Source organism: Trichosurus vulpecula, chromosome 2 (assembly GCF_011100635.1).
Source record: "Trichosurus vulpecula isolate mTriVul1 chromosome 2, mTriVul1.pri, whole genome shotgun sequence".
Taxonomy (NCBI): domain Eukaryota; kingdom Metazoa; phylum Chordata; class Mammalia; order Diprotodontia; family Phalangeridae; genus Trichosurus; species Trichosurus vulpecula.
Window position 1 is genome coordinate 321,195,198 of NC_050574.1, and position 14,252 is coordinate 321,209,449.

Sequence of the window (14,252 nt, forward strand, 5' to 3'; positions counted from 1 at the left end):
TTCATTTACTATTTTGGGATCTTGGGTGTGATCTTGGGAAAGTCATTTCCTTTCTTCTGGGTCTCAGTTTATTCATACATAAAATGAAGGTGTTGGCTCTAAGATCTTTTCAAATCCAATATTATTCTATGAACTGCAGGTGGGGGAAACAACACTGGGAGGAGCCTTCACAGTAGCAAGGAATGGGGAAGAAGCCCTAAGATGTGAAAGAACTGGATGAGGTATTTGCTCCTGGGAGGGAGGAGCAGAGGAATGTCACCCAAGGACGGGGGCGAAATCTCTCCCTCCTCCCATCTCCCAGCGCACCGTGCCTTTACATCAGATACCTTGTGGAAACTGCTTTCTGTTACAGCAGGACGGAAAACTCTGAGAACCCAGAAAGCCTCATACATCTTTGCATGCCTGATGGATGAATGCAAAGTATGCTCTGTAAGGGAGAAAGCTTTACCTTCCGGCAAGCAAAGTAAAACCAAATTAAAGGCTAAATGTATACAACAGAACTAGTTAGAGGTGAATGGGAAAGAAACCAAAACAACAGGAGGCTGTGGCAAGCTCCCTCCACTTTCCCTCCCTCTAAGTTCAAGTTTCTACTCTTTCCTATACTAGACTGTTCGTTCTTGGCCAGATCACAGGCCGTTTTCTGGGCCTCAGTTTACTTCCTTGATTAAAATAAGGGAGAGAAGCTGGCCTCTCGAAGGTCCTTTACAGAGCTGGTTTCTAAGTTGGTTTTCAGTTCTAACACACTCTGAAATCCTCCTGGGTGGTGGCTGGTATCTTTCCTTCTTTCCTTCCTTTCCCTCTCCTCCTCTCTCCCCTCAGAAACTCAATGCCCCTTCAGCTCCAGCCCCGCTCACTCACCCAGGCAGGCAGCTGCTGGTCTCGGAGCTCCTTGCCGATTAATTGTCGTTCATTGTCCAAGAACTCGAAGGCGGCAGCTAGGCGCGAGTGCTTCCAGCGCCGGTTCTTGCGCCACCACATCCACAGGAAGGCTCCGAGGATCAGCCAGCTGAGGCTCAGCCCCAGGTAGCCGGCCAGGTAGACGGGAGCCAGGTAGAGCAGCACCCGAGCCACGAAGCCGTACAGCTCGGGCAGTAGTTGGCTGGGCAGCTGCGGCTCCTTGACTCCTGGTTCCGCCCCCGCCGGGCCCCGCTGCGTTTCCATCTCCCCAGCGACTAGTGTCCACAGCGCTCCGCCGGCCGGGGTCTCCTGCTCTTCCTACCGGTGCTCACCCGGGGGAAGGGGCGCGCGCTCTGGTGCAGGGGTACATTTGCTCCTCCAGAAGATGAGCACCAGGAGTGGAGGAGGTCGCGGCTGAGCTCCAGCTGCTCCTCAGTCAGCCCTTTCACACAGCCACCGCCCACCCGCAGTCTCCGTGCACTCTAAGTGGTGGACTGGAGAGCACCCAAAGCCACGAGGGCGTTCCCCTTCCAGGGCGCTGGGACCTTGCGCAGCTCACCGGGATCGTGTCTCCGCCCTATCAGAGCCCGCCCGGTAAAGAAGTGCCAGTTGGGGAGGTAACTTAAAGAACTGAGCAGTGGACCACCTAAGAGCAAGGGTTGGGCAGATCACCGCACAGTCCACCATACCTCAGGGAAGCAAGCAGACACGCCTCCTTCGGAGGAAAGAGGCCAGGTGGTAAGCAACAAGTTGTTGTGTCCATTAACTGCCCAGGACTTATCTCACCCAAATCACCACCAACCTTAGTGTTGGTTTCCAAAAGAGGATGAAGAGATTTCTTCCACCCTTCCCTGGGACATCTTCCTTGAATGAATTACTTGGTAAAGGAAATCCCTCACCAGGAGTTCCTTCTGAATGAATGAGAGTTCCAAAATTAAAAACAAACAACAAAAAACTAATTTACGTTTTCCTAGGGGGACAAATGTACTTGTCGATACAGGCGATCCAATTAATATCATCTATTCACACTTTCAAAAAACCTTGTTCAAGTGACATACAAGAGACAGGAGAATGTGGTGCACAGAGAATTGGAGTAAGGAAGCCTGGATTTGAATTCTGCCTCAGATACTGTGTGGCCCTAAGCAAGTCACTTAAAAGCTGTTTGCCTCAGTTTCCTCATGTGTCAAATGTGTCAGTTGTATTCAATTGCCTAAATTCAATATCAGTGAGATTTGGGCGGTTATATTTATGAAAGTCTATTTTCTTTAATTATTTTTAAATGGGCGATATAAATGTTTCAGATTTCCCTTTCAAAAGAAAACACAACAAAACAAACAAAAACAGTTTTAGCTGAAAGCTGTTGCTGTTGTTTTCGCTTGAGTGTTGCCCACTACGGACTTTTTTTTTCTTTTCTGATCGACCCAGTGGCCTTCAATTCTTTAAAAATAAAAAAAGTAGTAACAAGGGCTGCTTAAAAACAAAACTAAGTTACTAAGAAGTTTTAATCAGACACCAAGTAGCCCTGCATGTGTCAGTGACCTCTAAACTGCCCCAATGTAGTTTTCTCCTTAACTTTTTAAAATAAACTTTCAATGAAGGGGATGACCAGTGAAACATTAATAATTACAAAGTATTCAAGCAACACAAGTTTGTTAAGCTCTCTCAGTAAAATGCTAAAGCGGTAGGGATAAACTACAGGAAGATTGCTTATGCCTGCCTGAGTGCATGGATAACTGACGGGTGAGTAAGTGCTGACAGGTTGGACATAATGCATGGGGAGGGGGCAGGGAATCATAATATAGTCATATATATTGGAATTATGATTCAGTAAAGGAAACTAGAAGCCATTGTAGATTATTCTATATTATTTTGGCAGACATTGACCCAGTGTACTATTATGGATGAAAAAAAGGTTCAACTAGAATGTTGTTACCTTATATTAATAAATCAAGAATCTGTGAAATTTCCTTAGTGTGAAGTCTCTACCCATGCACATCACAACCCTCCAAAGCTTATTAGATAAGTTTTTATAAGGCTGTGTTTTATGTAATATATGTATGTATATAATTGTATAGTGATATATGTGTTACAAGGTGTGACACTAAGTGATACAAGAGTGATACTGTACACTGTACTCTGAGTTGATTAGACTATATCTAGAGGCCACAATTGATGCTGACAATTAGAGCATATCTAAAGAGGGGAAACCAGATTGTCTGGTTTGATGTCTCATCTCTATCAAGTCTAATTTGGCATTTGCTTTGACCTTTTCTTCAATCAATCCATCATCTGTTGCACAGACAGCTGATTCTGAAAAAAAAAAAAACAACAGTGCTAGTTACAACTATATTTATTCATGTCTGTCCTGTTAAGATAATCAATTTCATTTTAAAATTATGTACTTTGGCACTTGCTATTTTTATCACCTTCCAACTCTTTGCTTAATGAGAATTCATCATGCACATGAGTGAGGTTTCTAACTATCCTACAAGATTTTGCCCTCTTTCATTTCTTCATCCTCTACCATCTTCACTGCCACATCCTGTGCCCATTTTCACATTGAAATAATTGAATATTAGTGTATATCAGAGTATTAGAATATATTTAATTTGTATTATCTTGTCAAGTAGGGAAATTCTGTGAAGAGCTTCATCACCTGCAATAGATATTGGCACCCAAGGTGAAATTGTCTTTGAGGAGAACTGCTTGCTTATACTTAATTCAACCACTACAAAAGGAGATGATTAAACCTGACATGAAATGATGCTTCTTGTTCCTTTGTGGATGTATGATGAAACTAACTCCTCGATCCCCCTGAGAGCTGGGAAGATTGTTACACTGCTATGGTGGTAGCCACAGGCACTGCCCTGTAGACACATCATGTTTTTTCTGTGGACACTCATAGTTTAATGGATAGAGAGCCAGCCCCGAAGTCAAGAGGACCTGGGCTCAAGTCCCAACTCTGAGACCTACTGTCTATGTGATCTGGACAAGGGCCTTAACCTCTCAGAGTTCTAGGTGATAGAGACTGAAAATTACAGATAAGGTACCAACTTGAACTGGTAGATGAAGTTCCTTGTATCAGTGAAGTCACAGTTATAAATTCTTATTCCCACCTCAAATGCTGCTATTATCATCAAGATGCAAAGGGACACTCAGGGTTGCTATTGGCAATATGAGGTAAGAATAGGAAGGGAAAGAAGCATGTAGAACTCCCATTCATTGTTTCAATTATTTCATTTGGAGAAGTAAGGAAGTACGTGGGGGTAGTTGTGGGGGAGAGGAGATGCAGGTCAAAGAATTGTTTCAGGCCCTTTTGAAAAAAAGCATCATACCTTCCATCTTATTCTTGCTTTAAGTACTACTCTATAGACAGAAGACCTTAAGAGCCTTTCTGAGAAGAAAATGCTTTTGATTAAGTTCCATTTCACTTAGACCACTATTTACCTCTAGACTGCCCCCCTCCACCTTGGAACCTCAATTTTCCATCTGTGAAATAGCCTTTAAAATTTTTTTTAATTTTAATATTTTGGTTTTTTTTTACCAATTACATATAAAAACATTTTAATTTTTTTTTGCCAATTTGATTCCAAATTCTCTTCTCTGCTGTCCTGCCCTGTCATTGAGAAGACAAGCAATTTGATGAAGGTTGTACATGTGCAGTCATGTAAAACATTTCCATATTAGTCATGTTGTGAAAGAAGGCACAGACAAAAAAAAAGAAAAAGAAAGTTAAAAAACAGTATGCTTTGGTCTACATTCAGATTCTATTAGCTCTTTCTCTAGAAGTAGATACCATTTTTCATCGTAGATCCTTCAGAATTATCTTGGATCTTTGTATTGCTGGGAATAGCCAAGTCTTTCACATAGCATAATGCATGACACATAATAAGGTTTTAATAAGTGTTTGTTAATTGATTGAAATGTGTTTGGCTCTTAAACCCTCTAAATTTAAACATTTATTCTGATGTTTAAAGAGTTAACAAATCCACAGGGAGCCATGCTGGCCCAACGAGTAGTTATTCAGAAGTTGGATCCCCCTCTCTGTGACTTCCTCTTTCACACGAGAATGCTGCCCTCTGGTTAGTTTAGGACCTTGGCTTATAGCACAATTCTGTAGCCTGTTCTCTTGGTGCCCCAGATGCCAAATCTTTCCTGATTCTCTTCAGTCCCTGGAATCAGACCTTACCTATCCAGTGTTCCTGTCCTTTTAGGGTTGTGCCAGATGACAACTGGCTTATCAGGTCAACAGATTCCTGCAATATGCTGATGGCTAAGGACACCATTCCTTCCCCATGTTACACAAGACCTTTTCAAATGTACTGGAATCCTGAATAGTTCACGTTGGTGAATTAAAGGAATAATTACTGTTGATAATTTTAGACACTGCAGAAGGCTGGTCAAGGAGACTTTTATTTTTCCAGGTGAAAAGCCCTTTTGGAGTTTCTCAAATCATACCACATACTCAGCCCATATTTTTGGTGTAAGAATATCTCCTGCCTTCCCTCTCTAATGCTCCGCAAAAGAGGACCATGGCATCAGGTAGGTGATGCCACGACATGCAAGTGAATTGGATTTAAGTGGGGGAAAGCTGCACAAAATCAGCAGCCTCACTTTTTCCTCTGGAGCCATCTTGGTTCAGTGGCCAGATATAGATCAGGACTACTAGAGATGGCCCCAGATGCAGCAGGTCTGAGTTTGAGGTGATGTGCATTCAGTGATTAAGGCTAGGTAAGGAATGAGGCAGAAAATGGCCTCTTTTATCTAGTCAAAAAAATTAATCTGGGAGGGGAAGACCCTCAGGGTCTCTAGCGAAAACAGAAGTGATTGCTATTTAAGTTCACTATGAACCAATCAGGGCCCAAATAATGACAAAGTGAGGACTCTGGCTCTGTGCAAAGATACCTGCTAAATGGCAAGCCTCATTATCACTAATAATGAAGGCTGGGCCACAGTAGTCATTGGGAAATCATGTGGTTTCGAGTTTTAGCTGCCCAAGTTCTGACTGAATGCTTCCTGAGTGGTACCTGGGGTGTCAGTCAGAGACAATAGGCAGGGAATGTGTGGGACAACGCCATGGAGTGCTGTAATTGTTGGCCACTTACAAAGCATTAGCTAGCAAGTCATTTTGCAAGCCCTAATTAATTTCTTCCACACTCCCTGGGGGAGGCCAGTGTTATTACACCACCATTCCTTTGGAAATACCATGCTCCCTCTCTAATGATTATAGAACAGGTAGCACATTGCCTAAAACTCTTTGTGCTCAGCTCCTGTTTCTCCATACACAAATAGAGCTAAGTTTACTTTAATTCATAGGATCATAGAGCGAGAGCTGGAAGGGGCCTAGTCCAACCCCTTAATTTTATATATAAGAAAACTGACTCTGGGGGAAGTTAAAAGGTGACTCACCCAAGGTCACACAGGGATTAAGTATCAGGGGTGAGCTTTGAAACAGAGACCTCAATGTAATATAGTAGAAGGATTGGCTCCAGGGTTCCTGCTACCTGAGGGTAGCAGGTATACAGGGATCACATGGCATAATCTCCAGTTCCTTCCCTTTGCATACCTGTGTCCCAGGAGAACAAGCTGGGAAACAGCTCTCCTGGAGCTGTTTGAGTCTTACATTTTAGAATGTATATTAATTATTCTGGGACAACTAGGTGGTACAGTGAGTGGTTAGAATACTGGGCCTAGAGTCAGGGAGACTCATTTTCCTGAGTTCAAATCTGGCCTCAGACACTTACTAGCTGTGTGACGCTTGTAAAGTCACCTAACCCTGTTTGCCTCAGTTTCCTCTTCTGCAAAATGAGCTGGAGAAGGAAATGGCAAATCACTCCAGTATCTTTGCCAAGAAAACCCTAAATGGAGTCACAAATAGTTGGACAGACTGAAATGATTCAACAACATTAATTATTCTATAATAGGGGTTTTTGACACACCTTTTTGTGTGTCATAGAAACCTTGGATAGTCAGATAAAGCCTGTGGACCATATCATGTTTTTTTTAGTTTTGTTTATTTTGTTTGTGATTTATGGACTATAACAAGCATTTCCATAATATAATATAATATAATATAATATAATATAATATAATATAATATAATATAATATAATATAATATAATATAATATAATAAAAAAGATGAGTGCACATGAAACTGTAAATCTATTATGTACAACTTGCTATTTCTTTCGAATAAATAATAAAGTTATCATGTAAATTTCTTTTTTTCACCTTTTTTCCCTTCCCTTCCCTGCCTGCCAATGGCTGCCATTACACACACACACACACACGTGTGTGTATGTAAAATCATTCTATACATCTATTTATCAGTTCTTTCTTTGGATGCAAATAGTACCTTCCTTCATATGTCTTGGGTATCTGTAATAGACTGTTTCTTAAAATAATGTTTTTAAATGCATAAAATAAAATACATGGCATTACAAAGGAAACTAATTATATTAAATACAGTCCATAGAGAGGAAGACTAATGTATGATCTAATGGTGGGTCTAGTAACGACAGTAATTTCAAAGTGGTGATGAGAGCAGATGATATTTTGAGATCTTTGACAACTGTAATGTGATATGAAAATATTATGCTTTCTATTGGTGATAAAGTCATTGGTCATGGCTAATATGACCACCTATTATTGCTTGTATTTATAGTGGAAGAAAATGCTCACTTTTAGTTAGAAGACAGTAAAAATAAAGATGTAATTTTTTCCCATTGAGGTTTCCAGACTCCCTGAAATCTGTACATAGACCTCATAGGGGTTTGTGGACTCCAGATTAAGAATGCTTATTCTGTCACCTCCTCTTTAGCATAATTCACAGCATTTTTCCTGGGAGAGGAAGAGAAACAACAGACATGGCTGTAACCTTTCACTGAAGAATTAGAAAGATAAGCACAGATCTTGGGAGTTAGGAGACCTGAATTCAAGTCCTGGCTCTGCTATTACCTAGATGACCTTGGATAAGCCACTTAATTTCTTTGGGCCTCCATTTTCTCATCTATAAATGAGGATTAGAAGACATTTGATATCACTTATGACTCTAAATTGATGATTCTAAGGATTCCTAGGAATAATGTCATTAGCAGAATCTTCTATGTACAGTCTAGAAACCTGCAACCTCTCTTGGGTAACGAGAGAGAGGATTACAATCCTGGCTGGTCTGGCCTCTTCCTCTTCTCCAGCTTCAGATTAGTCTCTGCCCTATGCCTCTCTTTCAGAAATAATCTGTCCTCTCCCTCCAGATCCTTTAAGAGGGATATAAAACAGCCATTTGGGGCATATTTTGAGCTAGTTTTAAGGGTCACTTCACGTTTTTTTTTTGTTTCATAGACTATCATGGCCAAAGAATCCATTGTCTAGTAGCTAACTTGCTGGTGAAGGTCCTCTCTGTACTTAATGAGGCTAGTCCTCAGACAGCAGGCACAGTCTGTCTCCAGGACTATTTTCAAAGCCCTTCTACCAAGTGGGTAGAAACCGTTCTCTGCTGTTATGTGTCTGAAAACCCAAGGTCCTCTTTATACCCTGATGAGGCATTTTACAGATCTTGCTGAACAGATATGGAAGTAAAGAAGTCACAGAGACAAGGAAAGAAGATGCTAAGATTCACACTACTTTTGTATGATCTTAATTAGCTCCTGCTTCCCTAAATTTGGAGGTCTTTGTCCCATGACCAATTAGATGTCATGCTACTGGAAGAACTGGGCTACATCAATATTAATATTCTCACAAATACGGAGAACCAGCCCTCTCTCACCTTGAGCTGGAATGAAGCTGAGAGAGCATAGCAAATGTAATGGGGGACTGGTAGTCATGAAGCCTGACACTTATGAGTATGTGCAGAGTATTCAGCTGATGTAATCCCCATGGGACGTTCGCAGCATACATAAATATCCTGGAACCAGTTCTGGTCTAGTAACCATATGGTGAAGAACAGTCTCTTTGGTCAGCTGTGTAGCTGGAACTGAGGGTGCATTCAAAAAGCATTAGTTGTCCAGAACCTGCTTTTTTTTCTTTTTCTTTTTCTGTAGCTGACACTTTCTGATTGGTGGTGTTCTGGTGAAGAGAAGGGAGACAATGATGTAAGGGACGAGGCTTTGCCTTCCCTGTGCAAGGCCAACATAAGGCCTGGGAGTATGGGCCTTGGTGTTTGTTCTTTCGTTTTAAATAAAAGTGATTGAAAATGACTTTGCGAATTTAAAAAGGTTAGGGGGGAGGTGAGCCATCAGGAAATCTGGGAGTAAATTCCATGCTGGGGTCCAAAGACGGCAGTCCATCTTTGAGGCTCTGTGCAGTGATGGAAAATCTGACTCCCTGAGGTAGCTGTGACAAGGTCTCATTTGGCAACCATGCCACATTTGAACATTGGACATGTTGGTGGGGCTGATGCTGTGTAGGGATTGCATTAAGTTTGAGCTCACTCTCCCCAAGGACTGAGGTGTGAGTATACTTCCAAAGTGGTGGTGGGTGGAAAATGTTTGTACTCCTCTTGGCTAGATTGTGGAAGTAAAAGCTCTTTTCTAAAAATGTGAATCAATTTTAATTGGTTATGTGGAGGTGGGGTGTTAGTCACTTGAGATTAGCAGTGGGGGAACTATATTGGAATTGAAGCTTGAGAAGACATTCTAATCCCTCAAGGGTAGATCTGTACAACCTGGCCATAGGTAGGGGCCAAAACTAAAACAGGCTAAACTTCTTCAGGCCACAGATAGATTTTTAGCGACTCACCTTCTAAGTAAAAGTATAATTAATGATGAAACTATTTTGCAAATAAGCCATATTAAAAAGAGAAATTTCAATTAATATCAATTAATTATACTTATTACTCAAGATTTTTATTTATCATGAAATCATATGTTAAAAAATTACTAAGCAGTACAAGATTTAATACATTTTCCAGGTTTTTACTGTTTACATTTAGTTAATGGGATGTATTACACGTCTTGTCAGCAATTAGTTTATCTACTCTGGAATCATGTTTGAAATTGATGTTTTCAAAATATCTTCAAGTGATCATCAGAGTTGATGGTTGCTTGTTTTTATTCAAGTTCATAATGGAAAAGGTTTGTTCACATATGTAGGTACTCTCGAATATGCTGAAAATCTGTAGAGCACCATCTGGCAGATTTTTAAACTTTCCCTTGTCCAAACTCTTGTGGAAGTCTTGAAGGCTGGTTTCTCTGTGTTTATTTTGATAAACTCTTGAGCACTGAAGTTTAATAACCTCTAGCTGTAAAAGTGCAGGGAGTTTCTGCGGATCCATAGAGAAAGGATCTTCCATCACCTTAAATTTAATGTCGTCTTCTTTGGATAACATCAGTTTTCTGTCAAACTCCGGGATCAAAAGTTCAATGTCATTTGAATATTTTTCTCCTAACCCAGCATGTTTACACAATGAAATATGTTTCATACACATAGTAAAGAGGCACATTTCTCCTTTTGACAGCTGGCTTTTGAATTGCCTCAGTTTCATTTTGAAAGACTTTCCTGCTTTTATCACCCATTTTATAAAATCACCCCCAAAATTTGATGTTAGAACCAAAAAGTCTCCACAGCAACTGCTCATGTACAAAGAAATACTGAACTGAATCTCTGACCTTGGAGAGAGTGCCAGATACTCATGTAACTTGGAGGATGGTGTATTAGGAGGGCAGAGTTTAGAATCTCAAAGAGGATCATATATATGTCTGAAAGGTTCGGAACCGCCGGATATAAGAAACTCTCAAAGTAGAAGGCAGAAGAATCAAAACATATATTTAGGCTCCACAGTAACCAACCCATGAACCAGCAACCCCATTTTGATATACTGATCAAAAGCTTCCAGGCCCAATAAGTACGCCTTGAAAGAGTAACCAGGAGGCTACAGAGAAGCATGATTGCGTAAAGCAAAATCATGCTTCCCCCTCTATGGTAAAAAGATTACCCACTGGCCTGAAGTCCTTGTTCAGCTTCCTCCCGTAGGTCAGCTCTGCCACTGGCAGCTCCTGCTTCGGCTGTGGCTGTGGCTGTGGCTGTGGCTGTGGCTGTGGCTGTGGCTGTGGCTGTGGCTGTGGCTATAGCAGCCTCTGGCTCCAACGGGAGCTGCTTTTAACCATCCGACTTCTGCGGGGGTGTAAGGTACGCTGGGGAAAGCACAGGTTCTTTCAATCTGCTTAAGCAAGGTGAAGGGGTTGACCAGGAAAGCACAGGTTCTTTCCATCAGCTTAAGCAAGGTGAAGGGGTTGACCGGGAAAGCACAGGTTCTTTCCATCAGCTTAAGCAAGGGAAGCAAGGTGAAGGGGCCGACAAGCTTACTCCAGTCCAACATACAAACAGCATTCAGTTCAGGGGAAAAAGCCAAACTAGTCAAGGGCACTTGTTGACTAAGTGCTAAGGAGCCCATTTTTGGTTGCCAACACAGATGGCCACGCAGTGAGGGAGGGGAAGAAGCCCTCTTGTTGTCGCATAGTGGACATCAGATCCATTGGTGTGTGGCTGCACTCACTTTGTCCCTGTTTGATGCCAGTAAGGACCAAAAATGCAGCAAAAAGACACGACTCTTGCTCCTCTCAGACAAGAGACAGATTGACAGCGGTTGGTTGCTGTAGGTCATGTGACAAACAGGAAGAGAGTGAGCAGTAGTAACCCACTCACCAAGTTACATGACAAGTTAAGCGGGGCATGGACAATGCACTTGTTACTTCTTTGCTTACTTTTACATCTTCTACATTTTTCATGGGCTGGCTGAAATCCTTTGGTGGGGTCATATGTTGTGCAGGCCTGCTCAAGGGGTATCCGTAGAACCCTAAAGGGAGATGTAACCAGGTTCAGTTGCAGAGATTGAGGCCAGAATAGTTGCTACATGGGGAATCTTCAGCTACATGGAAGGATGACACTTCTGCACTCCTTGGAGAGTTGGTGGTATTGGTTTCATCTTGTGCGTAAAGGACAAGGTCATCTTACAGTACCATGATAAACAGTCAAAAAGACCCCCAGAAAGATATCGTAATGACCATTTGTGTGCCAATATCTGTCACAGAAGATAAAGAGGTAATGAAATTCTATGGGGAACTTGACCAAATCCTACAAACCAAGTCGACTAATATTTCAATAGTTGTATAAATGTAAAAGAGGGCACAGAGTAAAAAAAAAAAAATCGTGGAAAATAGGATATGGGATTAGGGAATAAAATAGGTCAAAGATTTGTATGTATACTTTCAGAAATCTCATGCACACATTTCTAAAGAAAAGAAAAGAAAAGCCAAAGGCACTGTTCAATGGCATTCATTGAACAATATCTCATATACAAAAATTTCGAAAAAAGGAAGAAAAGAAATTGACTGTATCTTAATTGACAGGAAAGGACTGATTACTACTACGAAAGTGATTTCCAAATCAGCTGCTCTGTGCATTCAGACTACTAAATAGTTGGAGTAAAGGTCAAAAGCAACACCAAAGACCAGTATGAGAACAAAACAACTTGTATAATTGTAACATAGACTTGCTCCATGTTATTCACAACCTTCAACCTGGCCTACTTAATCTAGCTGGTGATGCTAAAAAATGGGAACTGAATAAAAGGAAGGATATATATTCACTATTTTTTTTCAAAAGCAGTATAACAGCTGTAAATAGGTGCTATGATTAATAGGCCAGAGAAGGCTCACAGAAGAGACTTCATGAAATCCTTGGAGATGATATTTCACTCTTCCATTTACTCTTCCAAAGTCAGGAAATCAGTTTACTCAATACAACCCTAATGTTCATTTTAAGTATAGACCCATAGCAGCTGGGGTCAACAATTTGTACAACAACAAGTACAAACTACTTCATAAAACATTACAGAGTAAGGATATTAAGAAAGTATAAGCAATAGCAAAAATTAATGGAGAAGACAATGAAACTGCAAAGAGGCTTGTGTGAAACCAAGGAGTTAAAAAAGACTAAAATATACATGTATTGGAGATGATAATTTTTAAAGCACTTAGGGACAAATTTTTTAAACTAGCTCAAAGTGGGGAAAGATACCAAAGAACTGGAAAAAGTGATGGTTGGCATTATTATAGAGCATTTAGACTTCAATAGAAAGTGAAGGATAGAAGGGCCTGGTGTGCCGTTATCCCTGGGGTCACAAAGAGTTGTACACAACTGAACAACAACAAAAGGTTTGCAAAGTGCTTTGCAAATATTATTTCATTTGATCTTCACAACACCTTGGGAGGTAGGTGCTATTATTATCCCCAGTTTTACTAATGAGGAGACTGAGGCAAACAGATTAAATTCATTGACCAGGTTCATATATCTAAGTAAGTATCTGAGGCCTGATTTCAACTCTGATCTTCCTGACTACAGGTCAAATGCCTAGATGTCTTTTGTCATTTATTAACAGCAAACAAAAAAAGGTGACCAAGAGAGACTCATTAATTACTAGTTCATATACTCCTTTCTTATTTTTATGAAATTCTTTTTTTTCTTTTAAAATATTTTTTAAATTTTGATACATTTGAGTTCCTTTCCTCCTTCCTAACTCTGCACTAGAGAAGGCCAACATTTGACACAGGTTTATATGTGAAACTATACAATACATAGTTCCATATGTCAGTTCTTTCTCTGGAAGTGGATAGCATCTTCCTTCATAGGTCCTTTGTGGTTGATTTGAATATTCATATAACTCAGAATAGCTTAGTTATTCACATTTACTCTTCAAACAAAGTTGCTGTTACTGTATACAAAATTTTCTTGGTCCCACTCATTTCACTCTTCATTATTTCATGCAAATGTTTCTTTAAAATTCTTAAGAGAAAGACCCATACAGAATTGTTAAGTGTATCCTTGTTAAAAAATATAAGAAGGTAATATGCAGGATTTCGTAAATTATTTTTGGCCTCAGACCACATCTTTTTTTTGGATTTGTGTATTTTATTCTGAACTTAAGAAATAAAACAAGCTTTTCCACAATAAAATGGAGTAGAAAAGCAGAGAATTGTATCTGAAATATGTTCTTTTTCTGGATCCAAATAGCATCTTCTGACATAGGATCTTTGTGGTTAATTTGGGTATTTATAGTAGTCAAATGACTTGGTTGCTCAAAGTTGTTCCTGAAACAATACTGCTGTTACTCTATACAATGTTCTCTTGGTTCTGCTCTTATCACTCTTCTTTATTTTGTGGAGGTCTCCATGCTTTTCTAAAATCATTGAGCTCATCATATCTTGTAACAAAGTAATATTCCATCATGAACATATGCCACAATTTGCTTAGCCATTCTCCAGTTGATGGGCATCCCTGCCATTTCCAGTTCTTTGCCACTAAAAAGAGAGCTGCCATGTTTAGAACATATGGGTTCTTTTCCTTTTTTCCTAATTA

The 14,252-nt window shown here is 40.4% G+C and overlaps 1 protein-coding gene across 1 annotated transcript in view; it reads right to left on the bottom strand.

Annotated features, from left to right (window-relative positions):
* Window positions 1–1,161, bottom strand: part of ESYT3 (extended synaptotagmin 3) — an 88,407-nt gene extending 87,246 nt beyond the window's left edge. Inside the window, exon 1 of the mRNA XM_036746803.1 lies at window positions 859–1,161. Coding sequence (XP_036602698.1) covers window positions 859–1,161 — 303 coding nt within the window. The remainder of the gene's footprint in view (window positions 1–858) is intronic.
* Between the last annotated feature and the right edge of the window lie 13,091 nt (window positions 1,162–14,252).